The sequence below is a fragment of the Poecilia reticulata genome, chromosome 15 (assembly GCF_904066995.2).
Source record: "Poecilia reticulata chromosome 15, P_reticulata-male-v2, whole genome shotgun sequence".
NCBI classification, from domain to species: domain Eukaryota; kingdom Metazoa; phylum Chordata; class Actinopteri; order Cyprinodontiformes; family Poeciliidae; genus Poecilia; species Poecilia reticulata.
In genome coordinates, this window is record NC_088844.1 from 10565719 (window position 1) to 10593630 (window position 27912).

The 27912-nt window shown below is 38.6% G+C and overlaps 1 protein-coding gene across 1 annotated transcript; it reads right to left on the minus strand.

Annotated features, from left to right (window-relative positions):
• Positions 1–4361: 4361 nt before the first annotated feature.
• On the minus strand, positions 4362–27194 carry adss2 (adenylosuccinate synthase 2). Its single transcript, XM_008429176.3, has 13 exons — positions 26855–27194; positions 17803–17905; positions 15322–15390; positions 15155–15205; positions 14927–14993; positions 10281–10388; positions 9568–9649; positions 9340–9466; positions 8099–8253; positions 7377–7501; positions 7154–7251; positions 6274–6423; positions 4362–5312 (listed from the first exon to the last, which is right to left on the minus strand). The coding sequence occupies exons 1-13, from the start codon at positions 27038–27040 to the stop codon at positions 5260–5262; spliced, it is 1374 nt and encodes a 457-aa protein (XP_008427398.1). The 5' UTR covers positions 27041–27194; the 3' UTR covers positions 4362–5259.
• Between the last annotated feature and the right edge of the window lie 718 nt (positions 27195–27912).

Consider the following 27912-nt stretch of genomic DNA (forward strand, 5'->3'; position numbering starts at 1 on the left):
GAGGGGTGCTGATCCATTAATTGCTAAGGGTGTAAAGAAAATGGATGGATGGAATTTAATGACTTGAAATTGGTCCTCTGTCTCTTTTAAAACTCCTGCTCTTTCTGAAACTCCGCCTTCAGGACGTCATCTCAATATTGCTCCTCTATTAAATTAAGATTCATGTAACACTTTGAATAGGTCAGTTGTTTTTCTTGACGTCTTTCGTGCGACCGCCGCTGGTCATTGTTAGCGATAGCGAGCTCTGTAGTTCGGTGTGCGAGGCTAAAGGCCAAGCAGAAGCTGATATGAGAGCTGACAGCTGTGAATGTCGTCGGCCGTCACACATCTGCTGCGTTTGGACCGGTTTACAGAGAGGCCACAGTACGCAACGGCAGGAGTAAGAGGAGGAGGAGGAGGAGGAGGGAGGGAGGGGCTGGAAAAACACGGAGAGAGGAACTGAAGCAGGTGAAGGAGGGTCGAGGGAGATGGACAGTAAACAAGCAACTTTACAAGCTTTTACTGCCGCGCATTCCTCAGAGAGGTCGCGCTCACACAGAAATGACCAAACAGATCAGAGAGGGGTAGCCGACTGTGAAGCGCCTTACCTGCACCTAGTAACACATTCAGACACTCTGATGCATCGTTTTTCCTAAAGTCGGCTAATTATGGAGCTAAAAAGTTTTAAAAAGAAAAAAAGAAAAAAAAAGAAAATAAGATGGTTGCAAAGTTCAGGCTCTAAGCCTTTGAGGAAGATCACTGCAGACTGCCTGAACAAAAACCCACATGTGACCTAAATACAGCTGACCTCTGAGCAGGGGTCAGACCACCTTAAGAGAGAGGTGGTGGGGCTGAATGTAACCCACCTGCTGGGAAACATTTCCACCTCCAGAAACAGAAACAGACACTTGGAGGAATAGCTCAGAAGGTATAATTCATTTAGATGAAGAGCTCCACATAGCAACAGATTCTGTGAGGTGAACACCAACATTCACACCACATCTCTGGACTTTTCACCCTAAAGCAAATTAGTTTAATTATTTATCTTTACAACTTGCAAGTGCACAGTGCGGTCTCTCTGATCTACCCACAGGGATGATGTTTTTTTTTTTTTTTTTTAATTTTCACACCTTGGAGGGAAGTTACAGGCCAGAAAAGATGAGTCTTTGAACTCTTAATAGATGCTGAAAACATCCAGTAGTACGAAGACGGTCCGGGTTGACTCAGATTTGTGAAAAGTCTGTCATAATAAATCAAATAAATCATGAGCGCAGCAGAAAAGACAGAACATGAAGAGGAAGTTTTGCTATTCTATTTGAACAAAAATAGAACAAAGAAAGTCCAAGATAAAGTGAAAAGAACAACAAAAACATTCACTTCCATCGAAACACGTTCTTAAAGTTTAGCACACAGACTGACCAAGCATGACTGTTTTAGCTGAAATTTGAACCAGACATAACAAAAATAAAAATATATATTTATATAAAGATGTCCGCCAAAGTCCAATGTTTGTACGACTGCTTCTGGGTACATACTTATCTTTGCAGTGACCGGATAAATACTTTGCAGACTTTAACATAATATTAGATTGCTTAAACCAGGGGTGTCCAAAGTGGGTCCTCGAGGGCGGCATCCTCCATGTTTTAGTTCTCTCCCTGGTTTAACGCACCTGGATCAAATGATGGCTCGTTAGAAGCCTAAGAAGAACATTAACTTGGCGATTAAGTCGGACCACCAAGGAGAGAACTAAAACATGTAGGATGCCGGCCCTAGAGGACTGACTTTGGGCATCCCTGGCTTAAACCAATAGCTCTCCATGTTTTCTGAAGGATTTTTATATTTTTTTAAATAATTTTCAGTCCAGTTCTTGTGTCTACAGAGAAAGCATCCTGTGGAGTTTGCTTAAAAGTCACATCAGCACCTCTTACGTGCTTCATCCATCTGTCGATCATCTACTGTAGAGATTCCCCAACTTTTCTCCTTACGACATGCAAAATAGCAATGAAATTTGTGGTAAAGCATCAATCAATTTCTCAGGTATGAAACACAGATTTTTAAAAATTATTATTATTAATTGCTAAGTTGTTAAGTTTCAAAGAGAACTGAAGCCTTTTTATGGCTATATCTCTGAATAAAGGGTTTATAACAGGATTAAAAATTAAGCTTTCAAAACAAGTCAAATTTAAGACTTTTAAAGAGCTTTTTTATTGCCACTTTGAGCAAAATTTAAGACAGAAAAAAAATATTTTAAAAAACGGGATGGTTGGGGGAACTTGCTGCATAAAAATCAAGGATAGCTGAAACTCATACAGGCAAATAAAGGTAGCTAGCTAGCTACAGCATATTAGCAGCTAGTTAGCAGTTAGCCTCAACTGCCTTTGCAGAATGCAATGAAGATATTTGTGTCAACTTTTGGTTGACAGAAAAGTTCTGCAAGAAACAAAAAAATTTAATAGTTCTGGCACGGCAAAATTTAAGACCTGTGATTAGGATTAGCGTATTTAAGGATGCGTGGACACCTTGTGTACTGCAAGATTGAAAACCAGCCAAAGTTAAAAGAAAAACCAACTAAGACCATCAGAAAGTCAGAAGAAACACAGATCAAGACCAGTTGAAAATATTGCAGGAGACTTAGCTGCTCTAACCGGAACCGAGTTAAGAAGAAACGAGGGGCGACTCGATACTGTATGCTTATGCCTGCTGTGCGCACCAGTCAGCTGTAGGAGAAAACTCATTTGCTTGTCCATTTACTCCGCTTCCCTTTGCAGCACAATGCGGCGGCAGCTCCACAAAGAGGCCTCACTGTGGGATTCAAATGAAGTGGGGTGGGGGGGACGGGGAGCGGCGCTCGGAGGGGGTGAAGGGGCTGGTTGTGGGGTACAGAGATTGAATTTGGAGGGGCTGCGCGGACTCAGAGAGCCGAACAATAAAGGAAAGGGAGGGTGCTGACGGACACTGAAGGGGTGCAGAGGAAGCAGGGGCAACAGGACACAAAATCGGCGTAACCCGGGCCCAGATCTCGGGACAGCGGTGCCCTCTGTCCCGCTGCGACACGCCGCAGCCACACAATGCGGAGGGAGGCCGGGCTTCACGCCAGATCCGAGTTTCAGCTTGCTCTCCGTTTGGGACGAACTGTGACAAAAATGCTCTTGGTGCTGATGAAGACTCTGCGAGTTGCTTGTGGAGGATTTTAGAGGTTGTTGTGGTGCATTCAGATGTAGTCAAATGGGGGAGAGGAAGCTCGGCTAACGCAGGAAAATGAGCTGCAGGTGAAGCCGAGGTCACCGGAGCCAAGCTGTGGTCAGCGCGAGTAAACATAAGTAAACAAAAACAGAGATAAGGAAAGAGTCCGGTAGGTTTCAGCTGCTTGAGTCGTTTTCTTTCCTCTTTGGCTTTGAAAATTGTGTGAACATGAAATCCGAGCAGTTTTAATTACGAAACAAATATTAAGTCCGAGTTTAAAGAGTTTTCTATGGACATTTCCCAGTCTCATGGTTCCCTCTAGTGGTCGTTAATAAGCTCGGCAGCAGAAGTTCGAGTTACATTTTGGAGACCAATATTTACACACAAGTAAATAAACCAAATTAGGATTACTGTAAATGGATCGCAATAAAATAAAGTAGATGTGCCATTTCTGACACCAGTGCACTAAGGTTCTGAAAATAGCTGCAGTACGTACATTTTATTAGTTTTTACATATTTATTGAATCGAGCATTTCCTGTGAGCTTGACAGTTTTAACAAATATGTAAAAAGTATGTTATAAATCATCTACTGCAGCTTTGAAGCCTTTAGACGAGTAGTAAAGTATAATCTGACGTATAGAGGATCAGCAATAACAGCTATATCTCATTCTGTAAAGATGAAAACTTTTTTCACCAACTGCTTCGTCTGTGTTATAGTTACTGGACTTCAACTTGAAAAAGTAATCATGCATCCATGTTTCATTTCGAGTACTTCTTAATACGCGACATGTTTTATCTCTAGACTCTTGTTACAGTCTCATTGTAAATAAGACTGAAATCATTTTTTTAGCATATGGATACATTGGATTAGGAAGTATAATGTTACCTGTGTTTGAAAAGAGACCAGTTTATCCTTAAAAAACAAGACGTTATAAATTACTAGTCAAAAGATCATCTGATTACCCTTTAAAAAAAATAAAGTGCGAGTCTGAGGACAGGATGTGGACAAAAATTGGTTTGTGGTAACGAAATGCAACATTTAGAAGTCTGTAGATTCTAAGAGGAGGATTTTATACATTTATATATCAGTTATCTTCTCAAAATGGGAACATAAAACCAGAGCCACTAAAATTTGAGCTGGCCTCTTGTTTTGCATGGCCTTCAATGCTACGATAAAACAAAGACAACAACAATAAAATATCTGAAATATCTTTATCGGTTTATAAGTTACTTTTCTCACACATGAACAGAGCATTGCAGCGAAAGTGCAAAGAAACCAAAGCAATACGACTTAAATCACATGAATATGAGCAGAAAGACCCCTGGCCGACTGAAATTATTCTCATTTACAGAAAGATTACCTATTCGGGATTCTCTGTAGCCTTTCCTGGAAAATCCCCACATTATGGACAGACATTTGGATTTTCTTATGATCAGCAGTCAGGAGAAGCTTTCGCCGACTACAAGACGTTTAAGAGTTACGTCTTCTGGCTGAACGACGAGGCAGTGCAACTGCAAACCTCAGAGAAAACAAAAATGCAAAAGGACTGTTTTTTTTATTTTTTTTTTTAAGTCTAAAAGATCCCTTTATCCGCAGCATGTTGTGCAAATCTGACAGAAGAATAAAATGTAAAGCCGACAGAGTAAAGAGCATCTAAAGTGCTGCGGTTCAAATCAGCCGCCACTGAAGTGAAGCGGGGATTTAAAAAACAATAAAAATAAAAATCACAGCAAGAAACCGAGACAGAATAAAAACACCAGTACCGATTAGAACAGTTCTTGTGTCTGCGTCGGAGCGATCGCTGATCTCCTCGCGGACGGAGTTTCTTTTAAAATAAACGACTACAACCCCACAAGAGACAAAAACGAAGGACAGACAGTGTTTTACTTTCAGTTTAAAATGTTAAAATGATGAGAAATCTTTCAAACACAGTGCTCAGTCTGACGGAAGTCCGATCTACAGAGTCAGTGGCGCGGCCCGGTCCGATGGAGATAAAACGGTAAGAACAGAAGTGGTCGACTCTTTGAGACAGGTAGGTCGGCTGTGTGTAACGTTGGGGGGGATGAAGGAAGGAGGGCGCGTCGCCTTCGCTCCTCTAAAACAGCTGGATCATGGACTCCCGTGACTTTCCCACTCCGATCCACCTGACTGAAGAAAGATGAAAGATTTTTATTCACCTCATGAGGAGTCTTGGGTTGGACAATCTCTTTTTTTGAAATGATAACACTCAACAGGAGATGGTGACCTGCAGGTGGGTGATAATCTCACCTCTGATCACCCAAAGCCTAATTTGACCTCACCAAGCAGATGCTGAACATGCACCTAAAGTAAAACAGGATTGTTCCTGTAATGAGTGACTCCAGTTTCACTGATTTATTGGTAACCAGAAAACAAGAAATCAAGACGAATGCAGCTGAAGACACTGAACTCCAATTGATCAACAAAAACCCTGAAGGCCACATGGGAAAATGGCTGCCCCGTTTTGAGATATTGGTTGCAAAAGTCTTCATTTATTTTTTTAAATATGCTGACCTGGACATTGCACATATGATTCACACAAAGCATCATGGAGGATATGAATTTAAATCAGAGGTTGGATATTAAAAAAAGTGAGATTTTGCTGACAAATTTACTTTAAGGCTCTTTACATCCTAAAGGAACGCAGCAGATGAAGTGGTGGTGATTGTTGCCTCTTACTAAAATATAGTTCCTGATGATATATGGCAACAAAAACAGTAAAACGCAACAATCAATCAATTACTGATCGGTTAGTAATCTTTTTGTTGGCACAAGCATGACTTTGCTGTAATAGTTTGCCTTTTTTTTCCTTTTTTTATTTATTTTTTATTTTTTGAGTTTTTGGAAGTCATACAATGAGAGTTTGAGCATACACACTCTTTAATCATTACAAGGTAAAAAAAAAAAGAAAACTACTTAGGAATGTCAGATTGTTTAAAAATGTTGAAATATTTGACATAACTGCAATAGAAATCCTCAAAATGTATTATTTCATTACAGCTGCGTGGTTAAAATGATATCAACAAGCAACAAGGAAAGGTTTTCCTTCAGTCATCGTCGTGTGTTCGCATGTATGCGTGTGTTTCCATACCAGGTACTCCCACGTGCTCCTCCACGAAGCGCACGTACTTCTGGGCGTTCTCTGGCAGCTCCTCGAAGCTTCGAGCTGCTGAGGTGTCGCTATTCCAGCCGGGCAGCGTCTCGTACTGGACCTCGACGCGCTGCAACACCTCCTGATTGGCTGGCGCAAAATCAGTCAGAGCAGAGGACAATTTCAAAACGTTTGCCTGACAGCAAGTCCGTTAAAAGCTGGGGCTCAATGTCCAGATTCATGCAAACTGGAAAAGGAAACGTAATCTGATCGGATTTTTGTTCTTTTATTAGATGTCTTATTCAGAGCCAAAAAGAAAAAAAACAACTGGAAAAGCAGAAAAAACTCTTTAGTAAATATATAATTAAAGGGCCAACTGAGGCAAAATTTCTTTTGGTTTAAAGCAACAAGCAGGTAGTTTTTTCCATGACTGCGAAAAAGTGCTGCGATTGCCTCCATGCGGCATCAATGCGCAACACTCCACTGAAGACGAAAAAGCATGCTGAGATTAATTTGATGTTTGCTGAAGAACATTTGGACGAGTCAGTGAGGTAAAAGGAGAATATAATCCTTTTAGATAAGAACAAAGTGGAACTCTGTGAAGTAAATGTTCAGGATTTCACCTTAAAAACTAAAAAAAACTTCATATAACTGAAGGAAAACGAATGGAGAAATGTGCAAAGAAAAAACTTCTCAATGGATCTGATGACATAAAGGTGTTTTTTTCCTTATAAACGAGACATCTGACACCTTGAATTGTTCAATTTAAAATGTGAGGAAATAACTGAAACTTTTAAATCTGTGCTAAAATTTCATGTTTGGTTCTTCAACAGAAATACACGGTCACAAGTTAAATACTTTTCTTCACAGGCACACTTACCTGGAAAATGAGGTATAATTTCACCATCGACTTTGTACGCTAAGCCCACTTTGATCTCTGAAAATATGTCAAGTATGTCCAGTTTTGTAAGCGCTAACCTGAAAGAAAAAACAAATGAAAGAAAAATAAATCAAGTATTTCTCTTTATATCTTTCACATTTTGAAAACAAAAAAAGTTAAAACTGAAAAGAAAGCAGAAAAAAATAAAATAAAAAAAACATACGCAGTGAAGCCATTTATCATATGTGCGTATTTGATGAGCACCAGGTCCAGCCAGCCACAGCGCCGTTTCCTGCCCGTGGTCACGCCGATCTCCTTCCCTCGGTTCTGAAGCAGCTCTCCGATATCCTGATCAGCAATGAAGAAACAAACATCTCACATGTGAGTTTTCTGCGGTCTTCCTCTAGCAGCAAAACCGTTAAAGTTCAGTCTGACCTGTAATCAGGATTTACAGGCTGATTTAGCTTAATAAAAAATATACTGCAGATGGTAGCAATGTGCCAACATGTCCTCTAGATGGTGCTGCTTTACAACAAAATGCTCCTCTCTTTAAAGAACTGGACTTCTACATCAGGTTTCTAACAGCATAATAACACCTATGACTATGTTATAAATAACATCTGTATGTGTAAAAAATGAGAAAATCTTACAACAGAAAATCTACACTTTCTATTCCAAATCAAAAACTGCAGAATAACTTTGTCATGACTTGCTCAAGCAGTGCTTTTTCTATTTACACCTGCTGGTAAATAATTTGTCATGTAGAAATATATTTTCCATAAGTAATCTTATGGAGTTACTGCATCGCAATGGTTTCAACAATATTGTAGTTTGACTCAGACAGTTCTTTTAATAGGCGCGTAATTTTAGGTTTGGTAGTAAAACTGAAGGCTCCTCCTGTGACAAACATAAAGCATTAATGTGTCATGTCGTATATCTTCTTACGTTGCTCTGCTCTGAGGGGAAGGCACCGATGCCCACTCTGGTGGTGTAGGCTTTAACGACCCCGTAAACCTCGCCGACGTTCTGGGGAGGCATGCCGAGTCCCGTGCACACCCCGCCGACTGTGCAGTTGGACGACGTCACAAACGGGTAAGTACCTGCAAAAAAACATACAAAAATCCATACATAAATATGCATCTTGTTCAGGTTTTAGGTTATAAACGGAGGATTATTTGGTCAGTAAAAACTAACCAGGTCGGATACCTCGCTGTTTCCCTCAGCATTCATGTGCTCTTAAAAATAAAGCTCACCTTAATAATGGTTTCTGTTTGCAAATAAGATTCATAAAGTGGCAGTATTATGTATTTTAACATAACCAATGTTATTTTTAGTTGTCAGGAAGTCATCACAATATGGCTCCTCTATTAACACTTTATCAACATTTTTACCAGAGTTGCACTGAGAAGTACCTCATATAACGAGCTCAGCAGATGTGCAGTGCCACCAGGTGTTTGCCAATTGCTGCTGGCTAGTCTGAAGGAGTTGCGTAAGTTGAGGAACAGGGGAAGGTTGCTCTGTGAGGCTCTGAGGACAAGCTGCGCCTCAAAAATGGTGCAATATCCAGCCAGGCGCTTTACACATTCACCAACCATGGGAGATCTTTTGATCTCCCATGGTTGCCATGGGAGATCAAAGGATTTGTCAAACACGCATGAAAGAATCAAGCCAAAATTTCAAGTATGTTTTTTGATGAGGGCGTAACATTATAACATGGCATACAGCTCAAAAAAGTCAATTTTGCATAATACTGCCCCTTTAATGAGAAATCTGTGCAAGTTAAAATTCACACAGATCACAAAAAAATGATTCAAGCCAATCCAGGAACTCAAGGTAGGCTCTATGACAACCTAGCTGTTTTGATAATAGTGCTGAGTGTGGTCAGTGATCGCAATAACAAAGGATCTGTTCAGGTGCGAGATAATTCCTGAAAATGACTGTAATTCATCTCGACTGACAGACTGCTTGCTGCAAGTGGTCGCCTTGGTGCTCATGCAGGAAGGTGACACAGAGTGGTTACAGCTGGTGAGACGGCACGTAAACCCCAGACACAGGAGCACGTCGGGAAACTTACCGTCATCCCTACTCATGCCTCCAGGAAGGCTTTTGTGAAGAGCAACGCAAATCTTAATGTTATCTAACCAGAGCAGCCATTAGATGAGGCACACATGCGCCGACTTACTGACCGAAGTCTATGTCCAGAAGTGCTGCGTTGGCTCCTTCCACCAGGATCTTCTTGTGAGGGCCGTGGAGAGCCTCGTACATGAAATGCACACCATCCCTCACCATGGGCTTAAGTTGCTCCACATAGGCCTGAATCGGGTAAATACAAACCAATCTTTAATATAAAAAACCACCAAAAAAACATCAAGGTTTTAGATGATCATCCTGTTTAGATGGCTTTTATTAATTACCTTTAATTTATCCAGCTCTCCTTCTATGTCAATCTCCAGTGTTGGATACATGGCCTGGTACTGCTGAGCCAGCATTTTGTATCTGTAACAGGTGGTCAGCTCTGATTAGTTAAATTTCTAAATTTAGGCACACTTTTTTGTGAAATGATCATGAGGAATTAAAAAACATATATAAAAAAGTCATAAGTTTCCACAATGAATGCATTTCAGCAATATCCAAACAAGTGGAAGAAAATATTATCCGTACTTTACTGGGATTTCCTGAATTCTGGGGCTGTGCATGAACACATTATTGAGAGGCGTTAACCTTTTGGAGAAATGTTAAATTTACCATGAAGCCATAATCTGATAAACATGAACTACGTATTTGTTCATTGGCATCATTAGACAGCACTCCATCAATAAAGTTTTAGGACAAATAAAAGTTTTTTAAAGTAGGAAACAGTCATTTTCCGTCATGGTAAGTGCGTGGTGACTGCTGTGTATTTATAGGTAGTTATGCTCCACGTTTTTCTTTGGTCAGAAATGGAGATACAGATTTTGAGGGTCTATTACTGTATTCGAAAGGTTTTCATGAAACAAAAAAGAACAAAATGGACAATATCAATGTTAGTGATTTACCGATTAGGCAGAAACAAGAAGGGCAATGCTAAAAACTCATGAGCAAAATGATTGTTACAGAGCTAACTGAGAGCAGACAGTAAAATCCTGACCTTTCGGAGAACTGAGTGAAGTCGGCCAGTAAATCACATATCCTGAGACCGCTGCGTGCCGCCTTAGCCGAGTACACCGGACCGATCCCCTTCTTGGTCGTCCCGAGGCTGAGCAGGGCAGGGAGTAGAGAAGGGAGGAGATAATTAACAAAAAACATTCACGTTAATTCACACCTTACCATTTTACAGCAAGAGTTTGTCATGCAATCACACGTGAAACTTGTCATTTAACCAATCAGAAAGTCTGACTGAAACCGAACAGACAGAAAGAACCGTGTCCAATTAGCTGATCAGACACTTACTGTTTTAATATTTTACAGATACATCTTTAACTCCCAAGCAACAGAAAATACCTTTTCTCGCTATTGAATCATCAGAAGTTCACCTTTTATGTACACCACAGCATCAGAGAAAGAGTATTAGACAACAAATGAAGCAAAATGCACATTTGCATTTCAACATGCCATGTCAACGTGTACATCCGATAAGTCCTTCTATTAAAAGGAAGCTTCGGCACAGCGACATTTGCTGAGCCAACATGCAAACTACAGACCAGAAATAGACAAAGATCCTCTGTGAATATAGAGTTTCCCTTGAAGCCCCACTCAGTGTGAAACATCCACTCACCATGTGTCCCACAGTGGAAAGCTAATGTGGATTTACTACAACCACTACTACTACTACCACTACAAAAAAAAAAGAATTCCCTTATTTACTTCATAAATGAAATTAAGAGGCTAAAGCAGGCTATTAAAGAATGTTCTAATTGGTAATTTTCTGAAAGGATTCATTTTTATTTCATATATTTTTTATGGTTTGATCAACAGCGAATCACAAAATGTAGAAGTAAACAGAATATTTATATCCACTGCCTTAAACATAACCCAAGTACAGTTTCATTCACTAACTTGCAACAAAACAAAACTGAAGAAATCTTAGGTTACGTTTAGTAGACACGCGCCTTATGAAACTGAAACAGTGACTGTTCTTGGAAAAAAATAACACCGTATCATAAAATCTTAAAACAGTTCATTTATTTTTGAACTCTAGACTTCTGCTTTCCTCCGTCTTTATGGAAGCTGAAATCCAACTGCATTTTGAATAAAATACATATAGATGTGCTTGAAAGTAAAAGTTATGCAGCTTTTAATTGTAAATGTGTTAACACTGCATGATCCCGACCGTTTGTAATTCCTGGAATATGTTTAGCCTGGTACTTTTAAGCAGCTTGGTTCTGCATGAATGTAATCGTTTGATCCGACTCCAGCAGAATCCACCAGCCTGAAGCATCAAACAGCTGAAAGCTTATAATGGCTGTGTCATTACAGCATGTGATCGCTTTGCCTCTCGCACAGATTCGCTGGGAGTATTTGTACTTTGGTCGATGAGCTGCAAAGTCATTATGGTTTGTTCTAAAAAAAAAACATCTCAAGATACAATTAGGGAGTCAAGTTCTTGGATCAGATAAAGATGATCCAAGATAAAAAAAAATATGTATAAGGTGAATTTATTGTTCATCAGCATGGATGAGTTGATAGTTATATTCACTAAAACTAGATATTACTTCATTAAAGAAGAATAATGTGAGAATAAAACAGCAGCTTATTTTCACACAAAAAATCCTAAAATGACAATTACCTATCAGATTTTCTTACAAACAAATTTCATTTAACACCTTATATTTAGCTTACTAGTTCAATTAAGGGTAACAATAAGTTTTTAATGGAGAAATTAGGAGTAAAAACAGTGACATTTATGTGCTGGTAAAGCATCTCATTTTAACCTCATCGCTTTTAAAGCCCCCTTAAGCAAGCAGTAGGAAACCAAGTAACAGAGAAAGTTTATATAAAAACGGGAATAACTGGACCTTTAAAGAAGTCATAGCTTTCTTCATAAAGATAGTGCAACAAATCAAACTATCCAAGTCTTTTTTTTCCTAACAATCTTTATCTAAATTTGCTCACATAGGAAAATATTACACTCACAAAAAATTGTTTTAAGGCAGCTCTAAAGTGACGTGTCCTGTACGTAAAATAAACTTCCACTGCACCATCCTAGATGTCAACATATTGTCTACTTCAGTATACTACATTATCATATACAATATCATATACATATCATTTAAAGGGCTACTGCTAAATCTGCAAAACAAAAATAAAAATCTACATACTGTTTTTAAGGTTCAAATTACTAAGTGAGAGAGAGTAGAATGTGTCAGTGACTAAAGTTTTCTATGACTTTACAGAGGGAAACTTTAGTTTTAGCACAGCTATATGCTATCAGCTGTACGATAGCATATAGCCTCTGAACACTCATCTAAAACCTCACTGTCTGAAACTGCAGAAACTTTTTTTTTTTTCCTGTGGATCTGCAATACAAATCCTGTTCAAGTTTCAGGTTCTGACCTGTGTACTGGATAGTAAACAATGTACCGTATTTTCTGGACTATAAGTTGCTCTGATAAGTCGTATCAGTCAAAAAATGAATCATGAAGAGGAAAAAACACATAATGAGTCACACTGACCCATTCAATAAAATATAATGTTATTGAAAAGCCGATTTACTTTAAGAACTTTACCACAAAGTGAGACACATTATATAGTTTAATTATTTTTATAGTTGGAAGTTTAAAAGCATTTATCTCTGTTAATTATGATGATTTTTTTCACTTGCAGCAAATGGAAACACAACATTTAAAAATCATAATATTACACCAGACCAAAAACATTATTTATTTAATTCTTAAAAACAAAAATGCGGTTTAATAAAAAGTATGTTTTATTCCTGCTTAAAGGGTGTTATTTTCAAAAGTTGCCGTTATTCTGACACGTGAGAGTCATCAGGAGTCGGGATATTTCATCGACTATGACTGCATGAGTCATTTATTTTGAAATCGTTAAACGTGACAGGGACTTCGTCCATGTTGTTGATATGATTTTGATATTCCTGTTTTTCAACAGACTTAGAAGCCTACTGACAGTTTCTGACACACCTCTGATAGAGAGGCGGTAACGCAAAGTCTTTCGTATCCATCTCAAATGAATACGAAAGTAATTTGTGACAGCTACCATGGTGTGGAGGAATAATTGCAACTCTGCATGTTCTTCAAGAACCCATCTGTGGATTCGTTCCTCCAGATCTGGCCATCTTGTTTTCAGTCTGCGATTACTTTGCAGCTACAAGCGATAATATTTTACTTCTCGGTTCATGTCAGTCAGTAAGAATTAACATTTAAAGTGTCAGTCAAAAATGCATCATGAAGAGAGAGAGAAAAAAAACAGAAGTTGCATCTGCCTATAAGTCACAGAACCAGTCAAGTGAGGAAAAAGAAGCGCGACTTAATATCAGGAACATACTGTACATTTGAAGGACATGAAAAGAACTTAAAAGTTTGGAGCTAGGATAAGGGTTAGAGGCAGGTTTAAGCCTCTAGAGATATTGATGCATAAAGCAGAAATGAATGAGAATGGTGGGGTTTATGAATCCAGGGGTCCGCCCAGGAACTAAGTACTTCTCAAAATATCAGTCTGCACTGCCAGTCAACTTTCTGTAGGACTCCCCCCAGTGTTTTATAAGCCTGGCGGGCCACCACGCTTTACTTGTGACCCCACCAGGCTAAACACTACTTCTAGTAGTACTTCTCCTTAAATATTTTTAAAATGTTTGCATTTTTTAAGACTTTATAGTTGATATTCAGGTATTAATCTTCCAAGCTTTCAATAATACATAATTATCAAGTGATATTTTCAAATGTCCTGTCAACTTTATTTAAATAAAAACATGACAGGCTGCTGGATGAATGACTACCCTAGTATCATTGTGCTTAGCAAGTTTTCTGAGGGAAACCTTGTTTTTGAAAGAATGCAACTAACCTTAATTTCACTGTTTGGAAATATTTCTAAAACACAAACCATGGCGGTGAGGAAAGCAAAAGACCACCACAATAATCTTATTAATGTAGCTAGCATTTATTTAAAATAACAGGTGACAAGCATGAACTGGACTGCATGCTGGCTACATGAGCTGAGAGCCCAATCAATTAAAAGTATCTAAAGAGCTAAAAAGCAAAAAAAGTAACTATTCTGCACAACAATTACTTGTGCATAAGTAATTGTTCTACAAGCAATTGCGCAACAATTACTTGTTTTACTCTGAAACAAGTGAAACAGAAAGACTTGTTTCAGAGTCTCTCACTACCATATTAGTAGTGAGAGACTAGAAGTAGTTTCTAGTCTCTCACTACTACTTTATATAGTGAGAGATGATTTTATATTTTTGCTTAAATGTATGCGAGATATCAAAATGTTACAGATAAAACTATTAGAACATTAATCAATATGTCCAGATTTTAGCAGCAACAGGAATAACTGTAGTTTTTGTGTGAAATAAAACACATAATCATGTTCTAAATTTTAGTTGTAAATTTATGTGTAAATTCTATCTATTCTTTAGATTGGTGATAATCTCAGACCAAGCCGTACCAACTTACAAGATTTATATACGTTAAAACTAAAAATAAAATCCTACATGACGTTGCCTTCCATGTTTGCTTACATTGTCCATGTGTACGGATATGGTTGGACGAGCTGGTGTGTGCGTGTGTGTGTGTGTGCTACAACCATCTTTCTAAGCAACAGGTTTCTTACTTCTTGCCTGCTTGCTCTTGCCTCTGCTGTTCCTGAACGCCATCGACAGCTTGGTGGAAGTCAAACACTGCGGAGGAGGGAGAGAGGGGACACACACTCTCACACACCTCAGAGAAAGCAGGACTCAAACATCCACCAATATGCACACATTCCAGCGTTCACACACACATTCCCTTCCCTCCCCCCGCCCCAGAAAAACAGCAAAGAGGTGGAGCTGGCAGGGCTTACCTATGTGTGCTCTGTCTGAGATGATCAGTCTTTTGTCCCAGTCCGTCAGGCCTAAACATACAGAGGAATACCTTTAATCTCTCAGGGTCTAATAAAACACGCTGTTGCACACTGGTGTAATTTTATTTTATTTTTCAAAAACATGTAAAAATATGTATTTCACTCACCTTTCCCCTTGCCCTGGTTTTTCTCAGCCTCTTCAAACAGGCCTGGAAGGTGGATCACAACACCATTTCCTGAAACAACCGCCGATGAGACGATGGTTATGTTCACAGTTTCTGATAACTTTGTAACAAATATACAACCAGGAGATGTAAGGACGATCCAGGGAATTATAAATTTGATTACCTGAATAATGTTTAGTATTGTTAAGAATGCACCAGTCTGGAAGTTTCAGCCTATATTGATACCCATTGATAATATTCAAAATTTACCAATAATATACAGTATATATATATATATATATATATATATATATATATATATATATATTTCTCTACCATTTTGACATTGTAAAAAAAAATGACCACATGCTTGACGTTGCTTCCTTGTTTCAGATAAATACCCCACAATCCCACAGAGCATCACTACCACATGCCCAAACAAACAGCACATGGTCGACTCCATTCTTGTCCAAAATGTACCCCAACGGCAACAAGTTAGAAATCAACATTATTTACCTTGGCCCAGTTTTACTTACAGTACCAGTATCACTATGCTAAAAAATGAATTACATCAGCCAATACTGATGTTAGCGTTAATGTCAATTATTGGTGCCAGATGCTTTGAATTGGGAATCCTCAGAGCTAGAGGGCCAGAGTTGTTTTTCTGAAGACAGAACGCAATATGAGCAAAAACTTGATTTTTATGAAATCTGTAAAAGATATGAAAAAGCTCAAATAAACAGAAGTATGTGAAGGATATGACTACATTTTAAAGTTTGAATGGCGTTTCTGGCTGAAAATACATGGAAGTAGATAGCTGTGAAAGAGTGCAAAGTTTTTAGCAGAATTTTCCAGACGTTATGGGATGTTCCATTCATTTCAATGGGGTCACAAAAAGCTGAAGATTTCACAAACCGTAGAAGATATTAATACCAAAAGACACAGCCGTAATGTTATCGTATTCTGAATGAGCAGGATAGGGTAAAAGTTGAGTTCAAATAGCACAAAGTAAGCAGAGGCAGTTAAGTGGCGAAAAGTGTACGAAAAAAAAGTGGAGGAACTGAAGAGTGTGAATAGCTAACGCATTGACTGAGGAGCTAAAAGAGAACATCTGCAGAGTTGTTGTTCTGCTTGAAGCAGCTTAAATAAGCTCAAGCAGAGGTTCACGTTAGAGCCTGTAGCTACTCCATGACAGTAGGAGGTGGCAAGCGACTTGAGTGGAATTGCCAATTGTAAAGAAGAAAAAGTTAAAAGAAATTACGTCACTTTAAAAACCCGCTTTGTTTTGCCAGAGTTTGCAACTGCAGTTCAAGAATAAAACTCTGGAGGTAGAGCTTGAACAAATATTGTTGTTGCTGAATGAAAAAATTGGTCAAATAAAGTTTCTGGAGTTACGACGGATTCACCGGGAGTCACAGGTGGGGGGAAAAACACAACACAATAACAGCACTTTCTCCTCAGCATTCAACATGACAAATTCATTCCACTTCTTCCTTCTGCTGTAAACTAATGCTGCAACTCCTAACATTTACAGGAAGACCTTAGAGTAATCCCAGGTTATTAAACTGTAAAGATAAAGGTGATGGAATTAAATTTAATTCAAGATTTATTCTAAAAACACCTTGTAGAAGATGTTGACTAATGAGGCTTTAAATACAAGAGTTTGGTGGACTTAAAGTTTTAACACAATATTTTGTGGGACTACTATAATAATAATAAAAGTGACGATAATAACTATTTGTTACTCCTTTTCACATAAAGAAGAAGGATTTGTAGCACCAAATTGCCTACAGTAAGTGCATTTAATCATGTATTTAAATGAATTGATGTGTAATGATACTCTCATTGAACAAACAGCGGAGACAATACTGAAACTCACAATCTCCACAAAACGAATGGTTTTGGGTGATTTTAAAAATTATTATTTAGAATGCACCATGACAATAGTAAATATAATTTTTCACTTAGGAAATTTATCACGATAAATGATAAACGATACAATAAAATCCTTCCCTTCACCAATAAAGAACAAAGGTAGAAAATATGGATGTGTCAAAAGTAAATGTGGAAACGAGACAAACTGAAACGCTACAAGAAAATCTCCTTAAACAGAGAAGCACTAAAGTGTCATGGACCCAGAAGAAGTAGAGAAGGAGACGCGATTAAGCTGCATGTTGAAGCACAGATGTATGGAGCGTTTGGGAGCCTTAAAGGAAGAGTTGGGACTCCATTAGCTAATGAAGTTAGTGCAGATGAGTGCGTAACAGCCTGCAGTTTGGAGCCGAGTCAAGCTGCTCGCAGTCTCTGTAGCAGTCATTAAAATGGATTTTTCACATCAAAAGGTAATATCTTAATCAATCTGCTCTAAAAATAATAATAATAATGAAGAACGCCCTTATTAGTGTGCCTGAATGTGTGCACGTTGTTTGGATTTAAGAAAAAAAAAAAAAAGAGAGGGGAAGAGAGTATGCTGCTCTTACACACCAATGAAGGCGGTGACTTTGGGGTTGATGATGCCGCTGGGTAGGAGGTGAAAGTCGTACTCCACAGAGTCCACCACCACCGTGTGTCCGGCGTTGTTGCCGCCCTGCAGAGAAGCAGCAGAAAGCCGATGTTGAGGAGAAGCAACAGAAATAGAGAGAGGCCTGCTGGTTGTTTTTTTTTTTTTTTTAAGAAACATTCAGGCTGAATCATTTGACGAGTAGCAGCAAGCAGGACACTTTCTGTTTGTACTGTTGGCCCCACAGGATCTTCCAGATATAACACAAGTTCAGTGGATTGTTGGTATGTAGTTTATTGTCTGAAAAGATAAAAATGGTGCACACCCAAAACCAATCCTACATGTCCGGGCAAGACTTGGTGTTGGCATGATGAAATGAAAGTCTAAACCTCACAGCTCAACTCCTGAGGATTATTCACTTTCAGAATAAAGAAACTGTAGCTGGAGGAAGAATATTTGGTTCTCCAGCGGTCTTCACCACCAGCTGTAAGAAATGAAAAACCTGAATATCAAGGTTTTGGCTGTCATGTTTGCACAGAGGGCGAGATCAGTTACACCTTTAGCAGCATTTAATGGCCGTGCTGCTGTCCTTGTCCCACTACCCAAAGTCACCGAATAGAAAATCCGTTTATTGATCGATGCATGTTAGTGCAGTCTGAACCCATACTTACTGAAACGCCATCACTTAGCTCATTAACACTGAGCTTTTTACATCGTTACAAAACAAAGTGGGACATCTGACAGCTTAGAGGTGAGGATATTATCACCAATCTGAGAAACTGGTTAATGAAACTAAACACTTGGATTACTCTAGGAGTTTGATAAAAATGCCACAACTAATTAAATTATAATCTGGCTACAAGTAGCACAGACCATCAGTGATACAACTCCCCCCACCTGTTGCTGCATACTACCAGTCGAATGGCTGAAAGACCTTTCCTTTACTCAAAAGGAGCTCAAATCTTCTGAAATATTTCCAGTCACAAATAACACAAACTGTCACGATTAGCTAACATTAGCTTCTTATACTTGTTTTACTCTAAAAACTCAAAAATAAATAAATAAATAAAATTTTTAAAAAGTTCCACACAATAAACATTTAATAAAAACTACTTCCAAATGTAGAGGGTGCTTACTGTATTTTACTCTTAAGGTATCAAAATCAAAACTATAAAAAAGCCTTTGAATTGACACTGAGAATCAGAGATTCTACGCATTTTGAACATATATCAACACTCAGCTATACAATTTACAACATGCAATTATCCAAAAGTTTCCTCAAAACAATTATATATACAGTGCAGCGAATAAGAATTTGCCCCCAACAGATTTTGCATTTGTGGGGTAGTTTTCTTCAGTAATTGTAGGTTTGATTCCAGCTTCCTCCTGTCACATGTCAATATGGGCAAGGCACGTAACCCCACGTCACCAACCGATCTGTGTGTCTGTGTGCAAATGTGAGAGTGTGAATGGGTGAATGTGGCTGCAGTGTAAAGCACTGGAAAGCTTGTCACACTGAAATGTTTAAATCAAACTAATTTTAAGGAGAAAAAATAACCTAATACAAAAAGAAGCTTTAGAATTTTGATTTTATTTATAAACTTCACCAGAAGTTAGATTATGACAGTTATAATAACAAAAGCATTAAAAACAGCTTGTGAAAGTACGAAACAAAAAAAAAAATCTAAGCTAAATTTAACTGCAGATCCTTTTTTTTCTTTGCCTCTTTTGTCTCTAGTTCATCCCTGGACCAGGATTTGCTCCCCTTTCTGCAGTCTGTAAGTACATAAATCAAAGGTAGCATGTGCTTTTACCACAAAGTTATTCTTGGCCAGCACAGTACCCTACAGGTGTAGAGGACAACACATGATTGGGAAGAGATGCCTCTCCTTTTTAGAAAGCACTTTTACGACACATCCCTCCCCAACAGAACCAAAGAACTGCGCTCTGCTTCATAGGGTCCCGTGACCAGAACCTCATTCCAGTCATAACAAACTGAACTGTTAGTGGTCCGACACCTGCTGCTGTCCAGTGCTGGAGAGGCAGTACAGAAAAATTTAAATCATATCATAATATGATAACGTTCATATAAAAAAAAGAAAGCACAGTTTAAAAACTGGTACTATAAAGAAATCACCATGCTGGATATGACTGAGAGAAATATGATGAAATAACTCAACACTTAAAAACATTTCCCAGGAAGGTACGAAACTTGTTGCGCTGTTTGTAGGTGTCACTATAATAAAGTGTGGGTTGAACATCGACCCAAAGTGAAACGGGGCGGTCACAGTTCTTAACAATTTTTACTGAAACGACCACTCACTACATCTACCTGGACATTTGAGCCAGCGGAGGTAAATTGCCACATAAAACTTTCAAAATACATAAATTTAAAGGCTTGGAAACACCAGATCAATTACATAAATGTATATTTATACGTTCCACTGAGGTATGGGTATAAGATCGCTCTGGTGCCTCAAAACATGAACAAACTTTCACTTCAATATTTTTCCTATTGCTAAAGTTCAGTGTTGTGTGGCATTAAGGCTCTTTCTGGGTTTCTCAACAAACCATAACCAACCTTGTCAATGTGCAAAATCTGATTTATTTCTTCAAGTCATCCTCCCAATCTTCGAAAGCTTGATGGAGTGAAACCATCTGTTTAAGGTGTAAAAGTTTATTATTGTTTGCCCAATTCAATGGAAAAATCTTCCTGAGTTTATCTTATATACCTACATCCATCCGACAGGGATTTGAACTGTTTGCTAGAAAACAAGTGTGGTAAAGCTCAATTTCAAACTACTCTTATTTGCTTTAAAATGGTTTGATCTTACACTCCCTTACTTCTGATAAATTCGGTCACATTGTTGCACTTGTGGACGTTTATTAATGTCAACCTATCACTTTGAAAAAGACAATGTAAAATGTCTTTCTTTGTTTAAAGAAAGAATGCTTTCATGGGAAAGAATTCTTGGTAGCACTTTATTCGAAAGGGTGTGTATAAGGCTGGCGTAATGCTTGAAAGAACTCTTTCCGTTGTGAAAGAATTATTCCTTGAAAGAACTCTTTCACTACCGAATGACACTTCATAAAAGAATTTGGTAACACTTCGTGTGAAGGGGTGTGCCTAAGACTGACATGGCACTGTCGGTGTGCATAAGACCGACATGGCACTGTCATAAGCAAGACATAACATTTGTAATGAACATAAACAATGATCATTACAAATAAACATTCTTGAAAAAAATTCTTCCAAGAATTCTTTTTCAAAGGATTCTTGTGAAAGGATTCTTTCACAACTGAGACTGAAGCTGGGTGGCGCAACAAATACGTTCATGTTTTATGAGCATGAAGTGCGTTTTGATGGTACGCTCGCACAGTGTCAAAGTAAAAGACAGAACAGGAACTTCTGCTTCTGCAACAAGCCATACAGTTCAGCTGTAGCATTAACTCAATGCGTTATGATCACACACGTATTTGTAATGTATTCTGGTCTTTGCGGAAGTATTCAAGTATTCATGTCCCTTTGTCACATTGTGCAATATTACAACCACAAACTTCGAGGTAGTTTGCAAGGGTTTTATATGTAACATAGTAAAACAAAGTGAAACAAAGTGGGCGAGTGCATCATGGAGGGAAAAAAGCAGCATGGTTTCTCCATTTCTTTTTACAAAATGTTAAAAGTGAGGCTTGTACTGTTGAAAGCAGACATGTACATAAGCAGAATAAAATAATAATGAAAAAAGGCTTCATCTTCCTGGGTGATTTCTAGATGGTGCTTCAATATTTCCACATAAAGTTCCTTCCTCGTGATTCTATCTATTTCATGAAGTGCATCAGTTCCTCCTGCAGACATCAGCCCTATGTCTGATGAAACTCCCCCCCTCTCGAGTTTCATCAGACATGTCTCCAAAAATGAAGGTCTTTGTCCATGTGTGTGTTTGCAAACTGCAATCTGTCACTTGTGTGTTTCTTTTGGAGAAGCTCTTTTGCTAAATTTTGGTGTCAGTCTACACATTTTGGGCGTCCATCTTACATCTCCATATTACGTCCATCTCTAGGACACACAACCTGTCTTCTTCCTGAGCGTGCCAAACAAGAGAGCAGTGTGTTCCAGGTGTGACCTGTTCGTTCAGAGAGTCGCCTTGGTGTTTTCACAATCAAACACCAGACTCCAAGGCAACAAGACGCATTAATGTGCTTCGTTTGTCTGACCAACACCCAAAAACCTGATCCATGGTGTGCAGAAGAAATGAGGGAGTGGACAGGTAGGGAACCCGATGTACTAACTGCTATACAACTTTATTTTCTGAAATAACAATACAGTCTCACGTATTTTCACGTATTTTCTCTCTTCTACTTGTTGACCTTACTCTCAGAGGCCTATGCTGTAACAAACACCAAGAAAAAAAACTGCTTGCAGAGTCGATTTTATAAAAAGATCGACACTATCTCTTTCAGCTCACCACAGCGTACTCACGTGTCAGTGAACACCCCCCCAAAGCCATTTTAAACGTACACATCCAACAAGGCATGGAAAGGAAGCAGCGCAGGAAGCCAAAACCTGTTTTCTCGTTTTATGTCCCGCTACGTTCTTGGAAAGACAGTCTGTGGAAAGGCACTTGGAAGGAGAACTTGTAATGTCAACTTGTTATCAACAGAGTAAACTAATAGCTCTCTGAACACGGCAGATATTCGGAGCACTCCAAAGATAAACACCACTGTTATCCCGAGCAGGCTGATGGAGATTGCGTTGAGCTTAAAATTCTGGCTATAGAACAATCTTTGCTAATAATAACATTAAATGATTAGGCTGAGTGACTTGGAACGAGACTTCCTAAACAGGAGATAAATAAAAGCTAATAAACCAAAACTAATAAAGAGAGCATTTTCACTGAGAGATTCAGAAGCACCAAAGAAATCTCTACATTCCCAGATTTTCTAGACAAGAATCTATGTTGCTTTTATATGACCTGGAAAATAGATCAATACAGGACGTTACAAGTGGTCTGAATACATTGTTTAGTCTGCAACAGGATAGCCAGACTGCAGGCTTCTCCTCTGATTAAATATTTGGCTCTATTCCACTAACAGAAAAAAAGCTTTTTCATGGATTTTACCTCATCCCACCTCTGTTGCTTTCACAAACAATCACATCTAGTCTTTTTTCTGAAGATCAAAGAAAACAATCATCCCAATCATAAGTGGAGAGCTGGGAGTCGAAACAGTCCAAGGCAAAAAAAAAAAAAATCCTAGTATGTCAGGGTCTCACCTGATTTACATGGAGAAGCCAGATCTGATGGCAATTTATTTGACAAAATCTGGCTGCAAGGTAGAGACATGCATGAACACTTAACACCCAAGTTGGTAATGAGTTGGCTTAATTTGTGCTGCAGCCATTTCCCGTCAGTCCAAAACAATACGATTGTTTATCACAACACCCCCGATATCTGACTCAAATTTGCCATTACCAAATCAAACAAGATAATTTTTGAGTGTTTATAATGTCAAACAAAACAAAAATCATGCCCTTTAGTGGAAAACCATTAGGGTGACCAGATAAAGTTGAATATCAGGAACAGTTTTAACGTAATTATATACGAGTTGGGGTTCATACAGCATGTGGGCATTGTGTTTGCCCACACTGCTCTTTCATTCTCATAGTTTGTTCGTGTCAATGTGTGTGTGAATTACTAGCACATTATCTGTTACTGTTGAAAAGGCAGCAATGGCTTTAAGAACTTATTGCAAACGAAAAACAGCCATCAGAAAACAATGCATGACAGTATTTTCTATAGTCACTGGTTCACTGCTCTGGACCTTGTTTTTGCAATCATTATTCATACTGGCTTACACTGGTCGGTCTTCCATTTTTAAAACATGCATTACACAACACCCTTGTTGAATATGATAAACGCCGATGCGACTTCTACTGCCTTCTGAAATCAAGACGCTTGCGACTCCAGCTATCCTTCAGCGTCTCAGCCTCTGTCTCTAATTCAGGCCTGGGCCTTCAGGGAAGTGTGGGTGAATCTGATTGGCCAAATATTTTGGCCTAAAGACTGTCTATGAGTGGCACTTGGAAACATAATAGTCTGTCATATATTCCAGTACTTTACAATGCTGATATTTTGCATTCTGCAGAAATGCACAGACACTTACCTGCATCGTTAGCATAAGACCCACAGGCTTACATTACTATATACAAGAAACCAAACTGCATACTGTAAATATGTTGTGTATAAATACATATGAACGGATACATACTTAAAGGAAAATTTAATATATGGTTTTGTGTCATTACTCCAAAAAGGCAGGTTAAACCTAAACTCGACGATTCCAGTCATACATGGGATGAAGACGACTTCCTGCAGTGTAATGACTAAACACATAAGAATGGGGAAATACGAGGATTTAATTAAATAACTTTGTGACATGGCATTTTAATTGGTACTCTACTGGAACTTCCACCAACGATCATCATCTCAGAGTTACAGAGAATGGTCAAACAAGATAATCCACTGACTGGCAGCTATGTAGACAAACACAGTATGGCGTGTGAGATCAAAGAAGCTAAACTGTATCAAGATGGTAGAAAGGTGGCATTAAATCAATCATTCACTGCAACCGAGGTAAAAAATGTAATAATTGAAGCCTCAACATGTTTAACCTTTAAACAGACAAGCCTTTAAACCTTTAAACAGACTACTGCTGCGTCGGCAGCAGTAGTTCGAACTGAGTGCCACCCATGTCAGCTGAGAGTTGGAATCCTACGTTACAAGTTCACCAAAATAAGACATTATAGCTCTATAGAGATACTTCAGGGTAGTGGTAATAGAGTAGAGCTGGGGGGGATATTCTTGGTCCACTTTGGGCCATTTACTAACAACTTTACATTGTGCAGATGCCAGTCAATCTGAGAATTATTGTTAACTTCAATGAATCCATCCCTTTTTGGCCAAGGTGTTCCCATCGTCTGATGAGTATTTCTAGCAGGACATTGCGCCGTGTGACAAAGCTAAAATTACTTTCTGACTGCTTTCTTGAACACAGCATGAGTTTACTGAGCTTCATCAGTCTCCACAGTCACCAGATCTCAATCCATTACTAAACCTTTGGAATGTGATAGAAAGAGATCTGCTTTATAGTTGTACAATCAATAAATCTGCAGCAAACAGTGCGATACCATCAATTCAGTATGGACCAAAATATTTAATGACAGCATGTTGAATCAATGCTGTCAAGAATAAATAAAATTGGTGTGCAGGTGTACAGCACAACCCATGTATGGGGCCATCACAGGTTCTAGTCCCAGCCTTTAATGCGTTTCTTCCCCATGTCTGACCACTCTCAAATAAAGGTCACTAGAGCCAATAAAACCTTTCAAAAAGAATAAATAAAACCATGTGTGATTTTTAGAACAAACCAAATCATTAAGTCTGATCTCATAAAAGTTGCGTTTACAAAAATATGTTGGTTTTTTTTATATACTTGTTAAAAGAATCACCATGTTGTGACAGTATAACATGAGACAGATAATCTGACAAGATTGCTCTCCTCCACCTCCTCCAAAGTGCCACTATTGCTGTCTGAAAAAAAATGCACCACTACCGGCCAAAAACAACTAATCAGAGTCACGAGGAGTGTCTTAGAACTGTTACTCAACCTGATGTTCCTGCTGTTAAATGTGGTAATGGTGGATAAACAACTTATTGTTACAAGAAAACCGTTTATCTGTCATCATCTGTGGCAATGACAAATGGCTTGAACATTCATGGCATCCTCTATTGTGGTAAACAAGCTGTAGCATGGCAAAGAGCATGTGTGTGAAGGGTGAGTCCACTAGTATGATTGACAGCGTTAAGACACTCCTCCTGGCTCTGGTCAGTTGTTTCTGCCAGAGATGTGTTCAGATGACAGCAGGTCCATAGGGAAAAGGCTGAGTTTTTTTTAAATATGTTTTCACATATTATCTCTTATTTTATACTGTTATGACACTGTGATCATTTTAATATGCACATTTTTTTTGAAAAGTAACATACATACTGTTGCTATAATGTAAGCAAAATTGTAAGCAAGATTTTTTTTTATTTGCTACTAGAACATAGCTAATTTGTTGTCAAATTCTGTAGCCTTGCATTGTTTTTAAATCATACTTTTAGTCGTTTTCACCTGATAATGTTAGCTTGACCCAGTATTCAGGCTTGAAACTTTTGTTTGGCACTGAAAAGCTGTTGCAAATGAAACGTGGAAATGTTCAATAAACTATTCAATTAACTTTTAGAATTGTTTATGTTCTTCTGAAATATTTAAAAATGTCAGGGTTATATTTCTTAGCAAAAGATATCTCCATTTCTAAAACACCAAAGACTTTTGAATAGTAATCATAATAATAATCCACTATAATCCTAATGGTATTGGGAGTCTCAGAAGAAGGTGTTGCTCTGGCAACAAAAACAGTCCTTTAGTTAACTAAACAACTAAGCGTTCATTGTAGCTAAAACATAAAACAGACTGTGAAGAGATTAACCTTGTGGCTGCTATATTTACCAATAACTATCATTAACTATATTACATCTACATTGCAGGTATTTAAAGAGGTAAGCAGCTAGCAAGAATTCAAGGTGACTTTAGCAAACACAGAGCAAGTCTGTCTGATATTGCTTAGACTGTTAAAACCAACGCTGCATTCAAGAAATTTCTGCAAAACTGGAGAAAATGTCAACATATCGTTCTGATTCTCATAGTGCTTAGCTTAATGCTAACCCTGAGAAAACACCTGACGTATAAATGCGTAGCGGAACTCCTCTCATCACTGAGCGGGAGAAACTGTCAGAAACTCCCACACTGGAAGTCGGAAGCTGTCAAAGAGGGGTTTTATTTCCGCTTTGCTTCCCCTAATTAAACGAGGTGACATGAAAGCATCGTGACTCCGACGTGAGGGAAAGAAGCGCCGTTTAGCTAGCGACCAACGGTTACCTGCGGGGGCATTTACCCGGTAACAGCTGGCGCTTTGTAGCCCGAGGGCTCACCTACCTGACATCTGCACACCATGTCCGCGTCTTGAGCCAGGAGATCCACAACTTTCCCTTTCCCTTCGTCTCCCCACTGAGCCCCGAGCACCACAGTCACTCGGTTGCCAACGGGCGGTCTCGGTAGAGTCCGCTGGCAGCTGTTGCCGTCCGAGGCCTCGACGGATTCCTGACTTCCACTTTCAGACATTTCTGCTGGGTTTCTCCCCCGACCGAGAGCCTGTGTTGTACCGAGCAGCTTGCCTGCTGCTTCTGTCGCCCCAAAGACAGAGAAGCGAGAGGGAGCTCTCTCCCCACAGCGACGTTAGGAGCTGCGGAGCAACGCTCTCTGCACATGCGCGACTGCTCGAATTCCAAAATTTTAAATCCTGAAATCTAAACGGAGAGCTACAAATAAACGCCTTTTTGTTTGCTATTTTAAAATAACCAAGAACCTACTTGTCTAAAAATAAATCACTAAATAAGTAAAAAAAAAAAAAACAAAAAAACACGTTAAGTGAACCACGTGAATTCGTGCACAGGGAGAAGTGATGTAAAAATAAGAAGAGAAGCAGCATCTGTGACCCTTCAGTTAAAATTAAACCACAAATGGAGGAACAAACACTGATTAAAGTCTTTCGTCTGATTAAACACTGATTAAACTTATATCTTAAAATGTGTTAGTAACATTTTTAGGATATAAGTTTAAACCCATTTTCAATATTCACAATCGATCACAAAGTCTTTGTTTTCTTTTGTGTTTCTTTGTGATATTTGCAACTGTTTATCGCTCTCTGATGGTTATGTGCGAATATTTTTAATTCTCAGATAAATTTAATATGTAATTTAGTGATTAATTCCAAACCTTCCTGTTTATCCTGTACGAGGATAGGGGTTATTATGTATATGTGAATTAAAATAGACTCAGATAAACCAATAGAATGAATGTGAATCTTAGCAAACAACCATCAGAAGAAACAGAACTAGATGTGAGAACCGTACATAAAAAAGTTAAAGAAGTACACAATTGTTGAGTTCTATTAAAAGCTACACAATGTCATAAATATAAAACAAAGATACGGT